At 51.3% G+C, this 18,371-nt stretch overlaps 1 protein-coding gene across 1 annotated transcript; it reads left to right on the forward strand.

The window, feature by feature from the left end:
- The first annotated feature begins 16,653 nt into the window (after positions 1–16,653).
- FOXE3 (forkhead box E3) lies at positions 16,654–17,859 on the forward strand. The gene has a single exon (XM_026104475.2). It carries the CDS (start codon positions 16,654–16,656, stop codon positions 17,857–17,859), a length of 1,206 nt encoding a protein of 401 aa, XP_025960260.2.
- Positions 17,860–18,371: the final 512 nt, after the last annotated feature.

Consider the following 18,371-nt stretch of genomic DNA (forward strand, 5'->3'; position numbering starts at 1 on the left):
GCCAGCCCAGCTCCCTTGCAGAGGGAGGGAGGCTTGGGATGCTGAAGGGCAAGACCTGCCTTCCTCTGGCCAGCTTATATTTTCATATGAATTTTGAGACCAGATGGGGCAATCTGAATTCCCTTAGTATAATCCTGATACAATGCAGACCAGAAAATTCAATTCAAATATCACACGTTGTGCTTAACAACAAAGTCTGCTGCTGCTCTGTGAGGAAATAACCAGCAAACAACCACAGAGTGTCCTGCATGAGAGCTGTCATGAGAGCCATGTGCCTTCCCACTGCTCTGCTTCTGCCTAGCTGGGGGTCTTAGGTCCCCAAGGAGATGCTCCTGAGGTCCCTGATGCCCGCACAGTCACAGGTGCTGCCCAGGTAGAGGAGGGAGGAAGGTGCAAATGGGAAGTTCCCAGGGAGCAGGAGGTGGTGCAGTCCATGCTGAGAAACAACTGCAGAAATAATAGCAAGAGGCAGCGTTTTGTCAAGGGTTTAAGCAAGAGGCCAAAGTCTTGGATATTTGTTTCTCTCCCTGACCCCATCCTGCTTTGCTTTCCTTCATGTCAGGGTCTGACGGCTCTCTAAAGGCGGTAAGTTCCCAAATGAAGGGGCAGGAAAGGGACAGGGACTCAGAAAGGATGCCCGTAAGAGTTAGTGTTCATCCACCCCTTTCTTCCTGGGAGCTGCTGGGAAACGTCAGCTGAAATTCTCTTCTGGACTTGTGGGTCCTTGGCACAGTGTGGGCAGCACTGTCAGATGTCCCAAGGCACTGCTCCGCTCTCACTCCTCCATAATCGAGCCAGCAAAGTGAGGAAGCAAGAAGCTGCTGGCAAGGTTGAGGGCTGGAAATCCGACTGCTGCAGCGTAAGGCCTCCCTGTGCTGGGGGAGGCTGGGATCCTGTGGCCAAACTATTTATTTAAGAAGAAAAATATTATCATTTCAGGCATTGGCAGCATTGGGTAATCAGCCATTGTATCAAAGATGTGGTTTTAATGCACTTTCCTCCACTTAAATGTTATTTGCCTTCTCCTTCAGGCAATTGAATTTAAGAAAACTCTGGTTACCCAGGTTTTGTTGAACAAATTTGCCCCTCTGCACACAGTTCCCAGGAGGAGCCAGCTCTGCAGAAACTCTGGGAGCTGTCACTTTGGTGCACCGCTGGGACGGGCTGAATGGATTACCCAACTCTGCATCGTCTGCTGTTTTATCTGCCTCAAAGCAGTGGGAAGCCAGGAATAAACCCCCGAGGTTCCTTTGAGCACTGCGATTTCTGGAGCCTGGAGTCAGATGACTGTTATTGTAGCTAAAGGTGTTTAACCCCAATTGATTTTGACAAGCCCTATTAGCAGATCCCCCAATTACTTATGGGGTTGTGAGAGGAAAGTTGTCAATTTAAGGCTCAGCGTGCTAACCCGAGCGCTGCTGACAGAACGCAACGGGTACCAAATTGGTTTCTGCAGCAGTCAATGGAAAAAATCCCCATCAATCTTCAGTGCCAAACTGACCCTTCCCTAGGACCTGCCAGCTAATCAGGGGTGTCAGGCTCTGCCCCGGGGAGCAACGGGCAGGAATCAGCCACTCCCATGGTGCTGCTTTAAGAGACAAGACACAGGAGGAGTCACGCCCCACAAAGTGCTGAGCATCCTCGGAGCAACCCTTGGTTGGGGTTAAAGCCCAAGTGGCTTATTCACAGGGGGGCCGGCTGCCTTCTGGCCCTGGGAAATCGCACGGTAGCAGGAGACTTGATGGAAAGCGGCAGAGGGTTCCTGGAAAATTGCCCAGGACAGGCTTAGAGTCATTTCTGCTCCCCTTCCAAACTGATCTGTCCTTCAGCTGGATACCAGCTGGTGGAGAAGGGAGATGAGGGTTTCTGGCACCAGCAGCTGACAGTGGCAGATCACAGGAGAAAAGCAAGGTTGTTCTGAAACTTTGCGTGCCCAGAGCCCATGTTTACCACCAATGTGACCGAATTAAGAGCCCCAGAGCCCCGCAGGCTGGAGCCCTTGCTGGGTAGACCAAGTAGCTGCCCAGAGACTTGTCTGGAAGCAGTATCGAGTGATGAGGTCCCTGGGGCTCACATCCCAAAGATGGTTGAGATCATTTGGAAATGAATAGGAGTTATGTGCCCAAGCAACCTCAGAGGATCTGGATATAACAACACTGGTGAAGTAAGTAATATAATTTTAATGAAGTGTTGTCTTGCTGTGTGGATGGAGGTAGGTGTTAGGCAGGTAGCAGCAGTCTGTTACAGCTCCTGAAGGAGAGAAATGTGGCTGTTGCCTGTGTAAATACAGTATTGGCTCAAAGTTGCTTTTGGGCAGCAAAACAAATAGCGTCTTGGAAGCCCTGCAACTTTCACACTTGCTTTTGTGCTTTTGTTGCTTAGTGATGGGAGTTACCCACTTGGGGGAAAACAAACAAACAACATCGTCTGTTTAGTTCTGGACTCACATGGGTTTTATTCTGTTCCAAATCCAGGCAGTGATTTACACTGCAGTGAGACTACAACAAGTCCTCGGGGATGTTTTGTAATGAACACCTTATGATACGCAAATATTTGAAATGCAACATTCACAAGTAATGTGCTAGACCAAGGAATGTCTACTCACATTTTTTTGCTAGCTGTTTGAAAAACTAATGAACTTAAGAATTTTGCAGAGACAGAAGTGTTGAATATATTGTTTATAACCAATTCACCCATCCCTAAGCTGGTGGACAGGTTTACGAGCCTTTTATTTAGAAGAGGGGAGACCCTAGTCAATGAGCAGTGTATTTATCGTTTCTTAATTATTTGACAGCAATCCATAACCATTTCTTCTTTTCTATTATGGGTACATCTGCGTTGAGTTTGCTCACTTCCCATGTAGTGTCTCTAAAAACAGTTTTTGCTTTCAAAACTGCTCAAATTCTTCCAAATAAAGGGTCATACTTAAATGGAAAATATTTCTTTCAGATTATTATTTTTTTAAGACACAGTTCCTTGCCATGTTTTGAGTTATTAAAACTTTTTATTCTTATTGCAGCACTTTTAGCTCAGCCTCCAGGAGAAACTCGAGCACTGGAGGAGGACGCTGGGATGATTCTGGCCACTGATTTGCTGTGTAACCTTGGTCAAGTCACCTAATGCCCAAAGGTAAGAGGCCCTTTATTCTGATTTTTTGTGGGTTATTAGTCATCTGAAAACATGGCTTTGGTCTCTCTGCCTGTCCATGAGCTATGAGTAAAGGTAACGTTCAGGTCAGGGAGCTGCGTTGCCCCAGCCCCACCTGCCAGGCTGCTCCACGCCTTGGTGGGCCCGAGCCCGACTAAAGGGACTGGCCTGTTTCATTTCAATGCTGAGCTCGCTGACCCTGTTGAGGGTCTGAGAGGACCCAGGGGTGTCCTGTGGAAGGGATCACCACCATCGTTCCTCCCTCCACTAATGCCAAATGCAGAACGGGAGGCTTTGAAAGAAAGGAGAGAAAAGCTGTAGTCCATTCACCACCACGCTTGGCTCGTGGCACCAGGAGGTCCAGCAGCCCCCGGGCGTTTGCTTCTCGCCATAGGCGCAGAAGTTACTCCTCCTTTCCCAAGCACTTGGCTGATCTCTGGACTCCTGATTCCAGCAGGACCAGTGTGAGGGGAGCAGGGCTTTGCATGCGCTCGCTGCCAAGCAGGCAACGGACACGCGAGACAGCAGCGCGGCCAGGGAGCCATTTATCAGGTGTTTGGTAACATCCCCTTGACTTCCCGGGGGCTCAGCGCCAGTCTGAATCTGGCCCTTAAAGTGACCTGCAAAGCTGCGTCTGAAGTGTATCTATTTTTCCACCCCGTTGTTGTGATATTTAGGAGAATTCCGATATTGATGAGAAAACTCCCGGCGCTGAGTGGGGAAGGCCACAGGCCAGAAACAAATTACTTTCCCACTAGGGAAAGGTCATCTGTGAAATTTCATGGACAGCTCTCCCACTCTCTAAATGCCCCCTTCCCCCGGCCTTTGTGTGTGTGTGTGTGTGTGCATGTGTGTGTGTGTGCAATTGCGTGTCAGATCAAGTGCACTCAGAATGCAAGCAGGGTTTGATACAAGGAGAGTGAAATGAGATAATCCATGTTTTCATCATTCGTAGGCCTCTCTTTTCACAGGCCGTGGGCCGTACTTTATTAGGCTGAGCAGCTCTGGGCCTGCAAGAAAGACGAGGCCTTTCTCATCAGTATGAGAATAGTGCAGTGAATGGATTCCAAGTGTTTACTCAGCATTTGTCTAGTGGTTTATCAAAGGAATGAGGAGGAGGTGCCGACAGATCTTTTGTCCCGCTGATGTGTTATGACAATGTTCCATGAATATGCAGAATGGCAGAAGGGATTAGAGCCAGTACAATTCCCCTCGGGCATTTTTTTTCTTTTTTTTTTTTTTTTTGCCTGGGATGTTCAGAGGTTTAAGGGTGACCTGTTCACAGTCAGGGCACTAAACATCAGATTTTCCTGCAGATAGGGGTGTAAAAATCCCACACTTGTCCAAAGCTGTTAGCATCTGACTCGAAGACTGGGCTGTCTTAGTCACTGGCTGCTCTCTATAATAAAGTTTCAACTGACAGGAACTGCCTGGCTGAAAGCTTTGTTTTTTGGGAGATGTGGACAGATACAGGGACATAATTAAAACCTGAGTCAATCAGTGACACATGAAACCCAGGCCAATGGTGATGTGGCTGTTGCTTTCTGGTCTCCCATTTTGGTGTAGGTTGGCAGCGGTACCTTGCAGTATCTTCGTGCTGCTTCCTGCAATCCCAGTCCAGGGCTGGCTTGACTTTAGGTGTCATTCATTAAATAGTACTGACATCAGGGCACTGACGGTCTTAGCGCTCAGTGCGTTGTTTTGGCTGTACAGGCTAAGCAGTTGACCTTTGCAACACACCTTTGAGGCAGGTGATTAATGTCATCTTTCTCAATATGGGGAGACTGCAGCAGAGAGGGGAGACTAGGCACATCACTTCACAAAGCCAGAGCTCTGGGACTCAATCCAAGCCCTCCTGGCTCTTGTGTATCTGGTCCTTCCTCTCCAGGTTGCACTGCTGTGCTATCAAATGAGCAATGACCAGCAGCGGTCAACCCATCTTTCCAGAGGCTGGAAATAGTCTGGAGCTAAAGTTCAACTACACAAAAAAACCCACAAAGATGTCCCATCTGAAAAATTATCCTCTAATAGCTTCCTAAATGCCACAGGATCTTTTCTGTCCTCCTCCTCAAACAGCTTGCAGGAGCATTCCCCACATACACGAGGGGAATGATAACTTCATGTCCTACACGGGTCTTATAGTGGGAAGAAGGGTGTGGGACATGCTCAGCACTAGTCTGATTCTCCTTCCATCCAAGTGAACAGATCAAAGAGATTTGACAGCTGAGAGCTGTCAAAACCACATAAAATCTCTCCAACCCCACCCAGAAAGATGAAAGCAGCTTGAAGCCTCTTACATCCTTGCTATATGTGGGTAAACTGTCTAGGGCCTTTCTGGTATGTCCCGAACAGGTTGCCCAGAGAGGCTGTGGAGTCTCCATCCTTGGAGATATCGTGGACAGGGTTGTAGGCAGCCTGCTCCAGGTGACCCTGCCTGAGCAAGGGGGTTGGACTAGATGATCTCCAGAAGTCCCTTTCACCCTCAACCATTCTGTGGGATACCTGCCTGCCTTTCAGCTCAGGCTTTTGGTTGCTCTGTGGAGTATCTGAAGGATGTAATTGCTGAGTTGTCTCAGATGAGAAGTGGGATGTATTCTGCCCTAATCAGGCTCATGTGAATCATCCTGGCTGCGAAGACCGCAGAGCCTGCTGTGGGGATGTCCAGCAGAGGCAGCTGCAAGGGGGAAGGAAGTGCTGTCAGCTCCTCCTTTGCGGACCTGCTTGTGTGGCAGTGCCACAGGGGCGGCTCTTGAGCATGGAGAGCAGCTGCCAAAGGCGACAGGTAGCTCTGAGCAATCACCAGGCAGAGAACGGGCAGTGCTGCCCTGAGGAGGTGGCACGGGGCTGCCCAGCTCCTGCCCCACCGCAGCAAGTGGTGCACAGGTATCTGGACTGGGTCCCATGCAGAGCATCCCATAGCCGGCTTAGGCCAGTGAGATCATTGCCACTGGATCTTCCCAGGATGGGCAGGAATGGGGAGTTTTCTTCACAAGTATCAGCTCAAATGAGGTGTGAGAGCCCTCCTGGGGTGTGGGGTCTCTGTTTCCATCTGCAGCAAGTGTCAGTTTGCAGAACATGGTTCTTATTGGGCGCAGAATTGCTGAATTTGTAATTGAGTGTATGCAGGGGAAATAGCAAAGGGAGAGGCAGAGCCCTTTTGCAAGTCTGGCACCAACCACACGGAGGCACTGCCTGCTGTTGTGGCATGTTTCGGCTGCTCTCTGGAAGCAACAAAAGCAATGAGCAGGTTAATAAATTTTGATCCAATTATCCCAAACCCAGCTTCCAACTGATGGCCCCATAAGAGCAGTTGGTATTGGCTCCGGTGCCTGCTGTGCCAGTTCTCTTTCCTTGCCCGCTGATGGACGGCACGTGCTGCTCTTTCTCTCTCCAAGGTGGGCATCAGTTGGCCTCAGCTTTGGGGGAGAAGTGACAGCCTCTCTCTAGAGGCCAGCAGCCATTCCCCAGCCAGGCACTGCTATCTCCGCCGTGGGATCTGACCAGCAGCAAAGCGTGTTCCTGGCAGCATAGACGCAAACCACCTTGGGTTTGCGGCTCAGGCCAACCAAATCCTTGAGACTGGCTTAAAAGGAAATGGGGCATTTTTCCCTTTCTGTCAGCTTTTACCACCACCAATAATACCAAATCTTTTTTTGCCCTCTGTGGTGTGCATGATGGGTCACTGTTTTCACCTTTTCCTTTGCAATCAGGACTCCTCAGCCATGGTGTAAGCAAAAAACAATGAAATCTGAATAAATCCTTCCTACTCTGAGAAACTTGTGATGAAAGCACTAAGGTTGGCAGCCCTGGGAAATAAGCCATCTTGTCTCCCACAAGACGCTTACAACAAGGACACCTGATGGTTGAGGTGGTCCTCCATCCTCTTTTGCCCGTTTTTGTCCACTGGGATTTTGCTAACTGCTGGAGGCTGCAGTTTTCTGACACCCTTTTGCTTAGGGGCAGAGTAAACAGTGGAAGAACAACAGTACTGCAGCTGCCAGCCCCTGGATTTTGTTGCTCTACAAGGCAAAATCATTAAGACCTGTTTGCAACAATCTAATTCTGCTGCTGAAGCTACTGAACTGTCCAGTAGGTGCTAGAGTGCTGCTGGCTGCTTGCCGTCGTTTCTCCCAACCCTTTCAGCCCTGTTGTTAAATAAAAGTCTCAAATACCTCAGTGTCAATGTACTGTTGACCTTGGTCTCAAGAAAGTTCTTCTGGCTTCCACTCTGCCCTGAACCTCATGCCTCTTTGGACTGTTTTTTGTTGCTATTGATTTTTTTTAACTATGACAGGATGCAGGTGCCCAGCTCCCATTGTTTGGACAGGAATTGGGTACCTAAATTGCTTTTACAAACCTGGCCCAGACTCTTTATACTGGAATAACAGTGGTAAGACCTTGCCTCTTTGTTTGCACCCACTCCCAGTCTAGCTCCTTGGTTCCTGTGTGTCTCCCCGTGCCTCAGTTTCCCCCACTGCATGGTGGGGGACAAGTTTATGCTCTTTTAGGCCTTCAAGATCTTAGGTCTTTCAAGATATCCTGTGCCTACTGAGAAAGACATAAGGCAGTAACATCTGTGCAAAGTTTGTTTGTGTTTTCCAAGCTCAATGGAAAGAAAATGGACAATACTCAATCATCCGAGTATATGCCAAAGAAGAATATGAATTGTTGGGAAAGGAAAAGAAAAGGGAGCAACTGATGCTCAGTTTTGTCTCCTGACTTCTCTTGGAGTTGCAGAAATCTGTATCAAGCCTGCCCCTATTACCTCCTGGAGACCGTCAACTGCTGTTTTCTAGCTGGTGATTTCATGCCATTTCCAAGAGTTTTTCTTCCTCTTAACCTTAGCACCAGTGTACAAATCCATATTCTCCTCCTCTCTCCCAGTCTGGGTCCCATCAAGACCCATCACAAAGCTTTCCTGAAGGCATTTCATTCATCATCTCTTCTGCAAGGACAAACCATCTGCTTGGTCATCCCTGGGAAAGAAAACCCTTGCTCCTCCTTGCACCTCAAGTTTCTGGTCTCGGCTGGCCTGCTGTCCTTCGCAGCTGGCCTCCTCACTGCTGAGCTCTCTCCTCTCAAGACAGGCAGCACTGCCCACACTGGCCTAGCTGGTCTGCAGAAGTGCATGAGATGTCTACTTGAGGACCACACACCAAACAGATGAATGAATGTCAGCTTTCATGTATTTGGGGGGAAAATGGGAAAGAAGGTGAGTCGGGTACCAAAGACTTGGCTATAGTGAAAAGAAAAGACTTTGTGCTGTTTTACTATGGGTTTTTCATTCAGGAAACACTACCACAGAGTCTGTTATTTGCCCATTCCTATTCCACAGCTAAATGACAAGGGTTCAGAGGAAACTTAACCCGTGTGGTTAAACCATCAGCTCAGTCCTATAGAATCAGGCTAAAAACGTATTTCATGCAAGGGAAAACTAGGCGCATGAAAAATATTCAGAGTGACTCAAACAACATGATGTATAGTGGGAAAAGCTTCCAGAGATGCTAATTAAATGCATCTGTAAACAACAACATTATTATGTCTCTTGGTTCCATCATAGGATGTTTGAACTCTGGTCCTGATTATGCCACTGGCTTGCTGCTTTACTCCAGATGAGTCAGTCCTTTGTGCTCCACTTGCTATCCCCATTTGGAAAAGGGGGAAATAATTGCTGACCTTTCTCCAAGGACATATTATATTGGATGTTCTAAATGAAGGGTGTTTAAGGTTGACATCACGTGGTCTCTGATCTGTGCTTATGGGCCCTCCTTGAAGCTGAGATCTGGCCTGGGCTGAGCTCTCTTCCAGACCAAGCTTGTAAGGGAAGTCAATGTCCTTTTCTGCATCCATGCTGTTGGGTAACCAGGATCCAAGCCAGGTTTCAAGTTCAAAACCATCCAGCTCCCACATCGTTTGTATACAAGGTTGCACTTCCAGTTGGAGCTGGCCTTACCTCCAAACTTCTTTTCACAGATGGACTCTGAGACAGCTTCAGTTTTCTTCACTAGTAAAAGCTTGTGCTCCTCCAGAAAAGCATCGTAATGCCAGTCCATCACTCTAGTCCAGGCTATGATGTGGCTTAAAGCTGGCAACATGATCAGAGAACAAGAAGGACTGGGAGTGCTTTGGACCTCTCTTAAGTCCACATTTTCTTGAGTATGCCTTGGGACTGGCCTGGGTGCTAACCCTGTGTGACCCAATAGGGTTTCCTGCCATGAGATGGGCAAATCAGCAGCATGTGTTGTAATGTCTGGGCTGGGGTTTCTGAGCAGAGAAACTGGGTTTCAGGACAGCCCTGGGACCTGCAGGCATGTAGACAGAAAGCCAAGAGAAAGAGGTATGAGAGCCACTTGGAGCCCAAGCAGATGCCAAGGCCCTCCAGAGCTCACACACCTTGGGAGGGGAGGTGCAAGTGCTGTGTTCATGGGATCCGGCCTCCCGAGTTAATAGGACTGGACCAAAAAAGCTGCTGACTGGTGTCGACTATTTCTCATCCAAACAGAAACAATTCAGCAAAGCCCAAATCTTGACTAGCTATGGTCCAACTCTACTTGTGTCCACCACTGCCCTCTCAACTGGGGTACCACTGGGGTAGGAATAGCAGTGATGCCGAGTAGCCCTCCAGAGTGACTATTCCAGAGTGAGCAGTGATGGATGAGCAGCAAATATATTTCCAGGGCACACACGGCTCTGACGAAAACAGATGAGGATCTGGAAGCTGCTGCTAGCTGCTTACCTGCACTAAAACTGCTGTGACATGGAGGTTCCCATCTCAGCTTGAGGACCCCAGGGTGCACAGCACTTCAAAGTGGCATGTGGAAAGGAGTTTGCTGAATGTCTGTGAACCTCAAAAATAAGGAAACATCTGGGCTGATTCCCTCGGCCCTAGTAGCACCAGGCAGAGAAGATTTTGGCTAGGAGGAGTGTGAGACAAAACTGATTCACGCTTGTCTGGTCTGCGTTGGGTCTGAATCATCTCTCTTGCTTTATCATGAGGCAATGATGTGATAAACACTGGCCTGTTGTGGCTGGAGACCCTTTTCCTACATCACCTGCTCTTGGAAGACATTGGAAGAAATTTTAGTTACCAGTCATCTACGGAGTGAGGCAGACAAGGTCTTTACAACTTGGCTGAGCACAGGAATGTGCTTTCTGGGTAGGAAGCTAGGAAGAGACCAGGCCTTCCTCCTGCCCCTGGAGAGCAGAAGGTAGATGTCATACTCCTGAACTTGTTTCTTCTCTTGGCAGGGCTTTTGGATGCTTGGCTGAGGCACTGTGCTCGGCTGTCAGCCCCTGACTCCCCATCAGGGCTCATGGGGTTGGGGAAGCTAAGGGGCTTTGTGGCAGGGGATCTCTGCTCTTTTTCCCACCGAACACCTCCAGCTCCAGGAGCGTTCCCAGCCCTGCTCAGCTCCTCCATCCCCACCATCTTGGGAGCCCAAACGTCCTACTCAGCTTTGGCTACTTGGTCCCACTAGCTCGCAAGCAGTCCTGTACCTCCAGCTAAGATTTGTGCTCAGCCTGTACAACCAGGAGGGGATTGACAGAGGTGCCTGGCTAGGTGGAGAGATTAAAGACCCTTTGTTTCAAAAGCATTTAAGCAGTAGGGGATGGTGGGGGAGAAGCCCGGCTGCAGGCAGATTGGATTGAAGGTACAAGACAGAGAAAAATTTTCCGTGACAGCAGAGTGCTCCTCGCCTAAGGGGAGGGAAAAGGCCATTATGTTCTGAGTGAATGAAATTGCTCCTGGCAGGAGCATTAAACAGAGGGAAAAAAAGAGAACAGGTAGGCAGCTAGCAAGGTGGGATTTTAATCATCTGCTTGGACTTGCAGCTAATCGATCAGGCAGTTATAGAGGAGTAATAAATGGATGAGAAAGAGGGAAAAAATTGCAGTGAAAGCCTTGCCTTGGAGCTCTAGTCTGCAGTGGTCTGGGGCATTTAGGCATCAGTCCCCTGATTTCCCTGGAAAGTGCAAGCCTTGGTGGGTTTGGGTGGCTGGATGGAGCTGTGATGTAGACAGGGTCTGTACAGTGAAACTGCTTCTTTCTTTTACCTGACAGCTAGCTGGATGACTAGGGGAGCGGCATGACTGGGGGCAGAGGTAGGGTTTTCTGAACTGGGGACGCCTTGGGTTAATGTGTGGGGTCAGGGAGAAGGAAATAACCTGGGGAGTACAAAAAACAGGAAAATGCCAGTTTTCCCTTAAGGAGGATCTAATCCTTGCTGCTGGCTCACCTCCCAATGAACCCTGGAGCCAGGGACCTGACTGCCTCTTTACATGGTGAAAACAACAAAATTGCTGGGGAGACTCCATGAACGAGCCTCATAGCATGACCTGCAGGGCACTGCACTTTAATCACCTGCCTCAGATCCTCTGAAGAAACTCAGAAATCTGGTCAATGGGCATCAACACTGTGTTGCAGAGGGACAATTTATAGGGAACAGAGCTGGAGGTGGCTGGAAAACAAGGAGACCCAGTCTCCTTTGGAGGAACTGTTCTTGCAGGGTTGGTCCTCGCTAACTTTGTGCAATGGTTTTGTCCACTATCTCCAGCTGCTGCACAGGCTGAATCCTGCTGGTGAGGGGAAGGATGGGCTACTCTGAGGTCAGGCTTTGGCCGTTGTTACAGGATGGTCAAGGATGTGCCCTGCTCTGAGCAGCTTCTTGTTAGGTCAGGTTTGCCAGGAGATGTTCTTTGGGACCTGGGCTGTGCTTGTGGTACAATGATCATAATGGCCCCTTTGGGTTTTTAGAGTATTTGCATTGCTTTTTGTAAATAAATATTTACATATTCCTTACACAGCCCCCCAGTTGACCAAGTTTTGCTCTTTTCAGTATGTTGAAGCTGCTGGGCAGCATTGCTGAGCCACCCAGGAAAGGCACTGGCTCGACCTGTCCTTTGGGCTTGGCCTTTTTGAAGTCTTGGGTTTGGGCTATGAGGAATAGAGCTGGGGCAGAAACAGTTTTTTGTTCCAGGAAAGGAGAAAATTAAATACCTATCCTCCCCAAATTTTCAGGCTTCTCTTGAACAAGGAAGCACCAAACAAAATTCATAGAAGCTAAGTCTCCAAAACTCCAAAGTTTTGCCCCTAAATCATGGTTCTCAGTAGTTCAAGTCCCTTAAGGTTCCTTTTTTTTCTGCTTTGCCCTTAAGTTTAAATATATAGATTTTAATCTTAAGAATATAATTTTTGGTAAACAGATAACAAAAGAAGAAAGTTTGTTTCTCCTATCCCCTTTATCTCCTTGTGATTAAAAGAAAACTTCACAATTTTTAAATCAAAGTTAAATTTGGGCAGAAAATCTTGACCAGTTGTAATGAAAAAAAATCCTCACAAAGATAAGGATGGTGTGCAATTGCTTTCTTTCGGAATCTTTCCCTGCTGTTCCTCAGCCTGGTGAATGCTGCTTTACCAATCCTTTTTGCGAAAAATGCCCAGGCAAAAATTAATTACCTACAAATACATTAATGACTCAAAGAGTTGATTCATAAGAAGCAAACTCACTCTCTTTAGTTACTTGCTTCCTGGGTCTGGAAGAAATACGATAGCTCAGTAGATGTGCTTAGTTGTGACATCTTTGATGTCACGCTGTCATTTCCAGGTGTCCCAAACTGCTTTTTTCCACAGCTGCTGCTCCTGATCCTGTAGTTGAGTAGCGTGGTGCCTTGATTCCCACACGTGTGCTACCTGGGGCTGCACACCCTCAGAGCCAGCCCTCCTGCCTTGCCCCCCAATGCTGCTTTCCATCACCCGTTCCTCCTCTAAGAGGTGGCATCCCTCACGGGGATGCTGAAGCAGCATATCTCCGAGGGTGCACAACCCTGTTTCTCTGGAGCGACAGCCCTCTGGAGCCCCCTTGCTCTGCTTGGTGCCGTGTCAGCTGGGGTCCACCCCCACGCCCCCAGGGATCCCACTGCTGTGCCACGAGACCGAGCGGTGCCAGGCAGCATCACATGGCCTCATCGGACCCTCCTGGGTTGCCCCACGGTAGCCAGGGGAGGATCTGGGGTACCCAGAAATGCTCTCACTGGCCCAGTTCTGCATCAGGGCTGGGCTATGGTCCTAGCTTGCAATATCTGTGCCACATAAATGATGGATTGGCCACTCTTGATCTAAGGGTTAGAGAAAATGGGTGTTAGAGAAGGAGACACAACTCTTTTCATCCTCTCCTGGTACAAACAAGGACGATATCCTCCCATCCCAAAAGAAACGTCTTCTCAGATGGATTATGATCAAGTAATGGATATTTGTGCTCGGTTAACAGTACAAAGACTGGTGCTCCCTCTGTCTTTGCTATTTCTCGCACACACAAGTGGTTTTCAAACTGTTGTTCACAGCCACTTGCAGGCGCACAAAAGGTGACTGGGAGAAGCAAGTTCACCTGTGCTTTGCGGCGACCTGTGTGTGTGACATTTCTAAAGGGTATGCAGTTTTAGTGCGAAATGGTTGGGGGTCCAGAGGTAGAAAAGCAGTTGAAATTGCTCTGTGTACTCTATTAGGATGAAGTGATGCAGAAGGCAGCAGATACTGGCAAAAATTATGCATACTTAGCAAATGTGATTTATTCCCTCTTCACCGCTTCATTTTAAAGAGAGACACAGATCACATTATTTTGCTAGCCGTCTTTATTATCATCTTCCAGCCTTCTTATAGAAGATCATGGCAGAAAGAGCACCTTGACTGATAAAGCATATGTGGGAATTGGCACCTGTCTTGTCTGGCTTTCCTTATTCAACAGTAAAACTCAGCTTGCTTCCTGCCTGCGTCCTCCTGCCCGCCTCCGTCCTGCTGTTTTCTCCGTCTGCCAAAACTAGTTTGACATCTGGGTCCTAACCCTGCAAAGCTGAGGCAATTTGAATGGTCCCATCAGTTTTAAAGTAAGTACTCACCAGCTGGAATCTCAGCCAGCCTGAGGCAGAGCCAGCGCTTCTCCCACCATACATAAAATTACATGAGATCAGGGCCTTGGACTATAAACACTTCACGCAGTTGGGTCTTTCTATCCCGTTGTCCACTGGCAACCTGTCTTCCTTTGGTAGATGTGATCTCAGGTTCAGGTAGCTCCAGACAGAGCGATACTGTTGGGTTTCTGTTTCCAACTCCTTTTCTGATGTCTATATCAATAAAAAAAAGGAGAAAATGAGTGATAAGCGAGGGTTTTTTTGATATGTGTTTGTGGGGTTGAATGAGAAAAGCAGTTCCTCCTTCCCACCCAGTAACCCTTCTCCCCCACAAACCGATTCTTGCTGGATCAGAATACATAAAAATCGTTGGCTCTGTCGGAAAATCACACCAGCCAGTGCCTGCAGAGCAGGTTTCTGCCTCCTCCCAGTAGCTTCATTTTCTTTCTGCTTCACTGAGTGGTTTTCAGTGCTGATTCCCTTCACCTTTGTGGGGTCTGTCCTGCCCCTGTCTCCAGCAACTGGAAAAGTCAGATCCTCTAACTGGAATAAAGTAGCCAATATTCAGATACCCACTCAATTTAAACACACACCCCATGAGATAAATGACTCTTCACTCCTTTTCCCCTCAGTTCTGCCAAGTGAACGGTTCCTGCCATGCTCTTAATTTGCTTTCCTTCCTGAAGAAGAGCTGCGTCTTCTGCTTTATGTAAGCCAAAATAATCAACGGAGAAATGCACCTTCCTCTAAAAATCAGCTAGTGTTTGTGATGAACTCCTGGCTGTGTTTCACCCTTTATCACCTTGCTATCTGTGCTCCAGCCAACATCTAATGTCCCAGTGCCCCTCTGTTGTTTATCCTCATTTGGCAGAAGGGAAAATGAGGCAGTTTACCCAAACACTCCTGGCTGGTCTGTGGGAGACCAAGACTGGACCCAGCACAGCTCTGTTAGACCCACACTTCTCTGCCTGTGCCCTAAAGACACCAGAAAATGAACCACAAGTGCCTGCAGGAAAAATAAGAACAAAAACATACACGCAGATGCAAGTGAGGAAATTTTTATCTGGACTGTAAATAAAACCGGTGGGAAATGGTTAAAGGAAAGGGATGGAGAATCTTTTCCAAAAGGCTGTGTGGCTTTTTGGTTCGAAACAGAAAGGAGGAGGATGAGACAACCTGGACCAGATATCTAATCGTGTCCGTGGAAAAGGGCTTTCATCCAGCTTTGCTATTGGAAATAGTTTCAATCAAGTGACAGAGTTGATGGCTGTGATTTTTATTCCTGTCGGGAAAAGTGGAATCATCTGCTACCACATTCACAGTGTGACATTCCCACCTATCTCATTAGGTTCAGGGTAGGGGCATGTGGCTCCATATAAAAGGTACTGCCTGGATTTAGAAGTCCTCCCAGCTTGTCTAAGCCACCTTAATGCGCTGGCTTCCCTACCTGCTCGGGGCTGCCCTCTCCGCAGGCAGGCGTCACGCTTACCGGCAGTGCTCAGCAGCAACGGAAGAGGATGAGGTGAAAGCCCTCGGCTTTTCTGGTGGAGCAGAAAAGCAGCCGGGAGGCCCACCAGTCCTGGTGCCAGCCTCGGGGGGCTGCCATGCTGCCCAGCTGGCTCGGGGCACTGAGATTTCCAACAGCGACCTGAGGAGAGCAAAGGGTTTTCTCTGAAACCCAGTAGGGCTTTCCTAGTGCGGTGTCCTCCTCCCGCCTCGGCCGTGGGGTCAGTCCCTCTGCAGCGGCGCTGAGTCCCCTTCCCCCCGGCAGCCCCAAAATGCCATCCCTGCCCCGCATCCCTTGCGCGCCCAGTGGGGAGGTACCTGTGGGCAGCCCACATCTGGTTTCCTTCTGCAGGGGGTCCCGCCAGGCTGCAAATAACTACACCCATGGGTCGGTTTGGCCAGAGGAACCCCCGCTCTTCCCGGCTGCTCCGTCCCTCCTGCTACCTGACGGGCTGTGTCTGTGCAATTTTCCCAGGGAAAAAGAAAACGAAATCAGAGCCCTGTGGGGGCCCCGGGAGAACCTTACCTGTTTTTCTGTTGGAGGCTGGGTGGGGGGTGAAACTCACCCTGGTTTGGCTGGTGAAATTTGCTTTCTTTTCTCCTCGGAGGAAAAATGACTTTAAAAAAAAGAGAGATACAGCGAATGGCCAGACTCGTTTGGGAGTGGAGCCGGCCGCCGTGCTAGCACCCCCCGGGACCTCCCCCCCGGGAGGCCCCCCCCCCCCCAGGGGGGTTCGCTGCAAAATAAAGCCCAAAAGAGAGCATGGGGATGTACCCTTGGGAGTGAGGACACCCTCCCCGAGGGCCTCATCCCCCCCGGCGCGGCCCCCGGGAGAGCCCCGGCCGGCGGGGGGAGAGGGGCCGGGGTGGGCCGGGTGGGCCGGGCCGCCGCCCCCCTCGGGGGGAGCCGGGCGCCCTATATATTGCCGAGCAGCGCCGGGCCGACCTCCCCGTCGCCGGGAGCTGCCGCGGCTTCTGCCCCCCTCCCCTTCCCCTCCCTCTCCCCCCCTTCCCCTCCCCTGGGGGGGTCTTTCTCCCGCTGGCACACCCCACCCCCCCCTCCGAGGAGGAGGAGGAGGAAGGCGCGGGCCGTCTATGAACGCGGCCGGCTTCCCCTTCTTGCGAGGCATGTGCACGCTGCCGGCGGGCGGCGCGGCCCCCAGCCCCCCCGCCGCCGCCAGCCCCGGCTCCCCCGGGCGGCCCCGGGCGTCGCCGCCCGCCGCCGAGGCGCTGCCGGTGAAGCCGGAGCCGCGCGGCGGCAGCGGGACCCCCCCGCCGCCGCCGCCGCCGCCGCCGCCGCCGCCGCTCGAGGAGCCGCCGCCCGCCGCCGGGGGCCGCCGGAGGAAGCGGCCGGTGCAGCGGGGCAAGCCGCCCTACTCCTACATCGCCCTCATCGCCATGGCCATCGCCAACGCCGCCGAGAGGAAGCTCACGCTGGGCGGCATCTACAAGTTCATCACCGAGCGCTTCCCCTTCTACCGCGAGAACCCCAAGAAGTGGCAGAACAGCATCCGCCACAACCTCACCCTCAACGACTGCTTCGTCAAGATCCCCCGCGAGCCCGGCCACCCCGGCAAGGGCAACTACTGGACGCTGGATCCGGCCGCCGAGGACATGTTCGACAACGGGAGCTTCCTGCGCCGCCGCAAGCGCTTCAAGCGCACCGACATCACCACCTACCCCGGCTACATGCAGAACTCCAGCGCCTTCACCCCGCCGCCCGCCGGCCGCCCCGCGGCGCCCGCCGCCCCTTACCCCAACGCCCTCTGCTCGCCCGGCTACGGCCCCCAGCTCTCCGGCGCCGTCTTCCACCCGTACGCGGCCGGCGCGCCGCCGGCGGCCCCCTCGCAGCACCCCAGGATGTTCAGCATCGACAGCCTCATCAGCGGGCAGCAGGCGCTGCAGCCCTCGCCGCCCTCCGAGCTGGGCCCCCCGGCGTTGGCCCTGGCCGGCGCCGAGCTGGCGCCCGCCTGCTCCGTGGGCAGCTCCGAGCCGCCGTGTTTCCAGGCGCAGCCCGTCAGCCCCGGCTTGCTGGCCAGGGCCGGCCCCAACGGCCTGGCCTACCCCTACGCCGCCTCGCCGCCCCACCTGCCCGTGGCGCAGGGTGGCTACTCGCCCGGCAGCCCCCAGCTCTACGGGGCTCCCAGCAGACTGGCGCTGCCGGCCATGCGGCCCGCGGCCTGCGCCGAGCACGGCGAGCAGCTCCTGGGGCTCTCCGCCTCGCCCCTCGGCCAGTTCGGCTCCGGCAACGCCTACATGCGGCAGCCCAGCTTCCCCGCCGGCCTGGAGCGCTACCTGTGACCGGGTGCCCCACGGCTCCCGCCGGACACATGGACGTCTCCCCTCTTTGACCTCCTCTCCTTCGTGGCTGGGTTTTAACCGGAGACAACACCATTTCTTTTTGGCCTCCCTCTGCCCCGGCTGCTCCCGGGGCGGCACTTCCCGGTGTGCCGGGGCTGCCGTCCGCTGCCGGTGCGCTGGGCCCGGCACAGGGCGCCCCAGGGCGAGCCGCGGCGCCCGGGAGGTAGGTGCGAGCCGTGGCGCCCGGGGACCCAGGCAGCAAGAAATGTCCCACAAGCGGGGTTCCTCCTCTCTTCTCTGGGTTCCTCACCTCTCGCTGGAATGATAGTTACCAAAAAAAACAGAAAAACGAAACAAAAAACCACCCCAAAAGACAAACCCAATTCACTGGGTTTTGAATGAGTATTTAAGATGGTTATCCTTTCCCTTCCCTGTAGGAGATAATCCAACTACTTCTTTTTACTACTTTTAAAAATAACTTTCATTGTTAGAAAGGTTTTTTTAAAATAAAC

This window comes from Dromaius novaehollandiae, chromosome 8 (assembly GCF_036370855.1).
Source record: "Dromaius novaehollandiae isolate bDroNov1 chromosome 8, bDroNov1.hap1, whole genome shotgun sequence".
NCBI lineage: Eukaryota > Metazoa > Chordata > Aves > Casuariiformes > Dromaiidae > Dromaius > Dromaius novaehollandiae.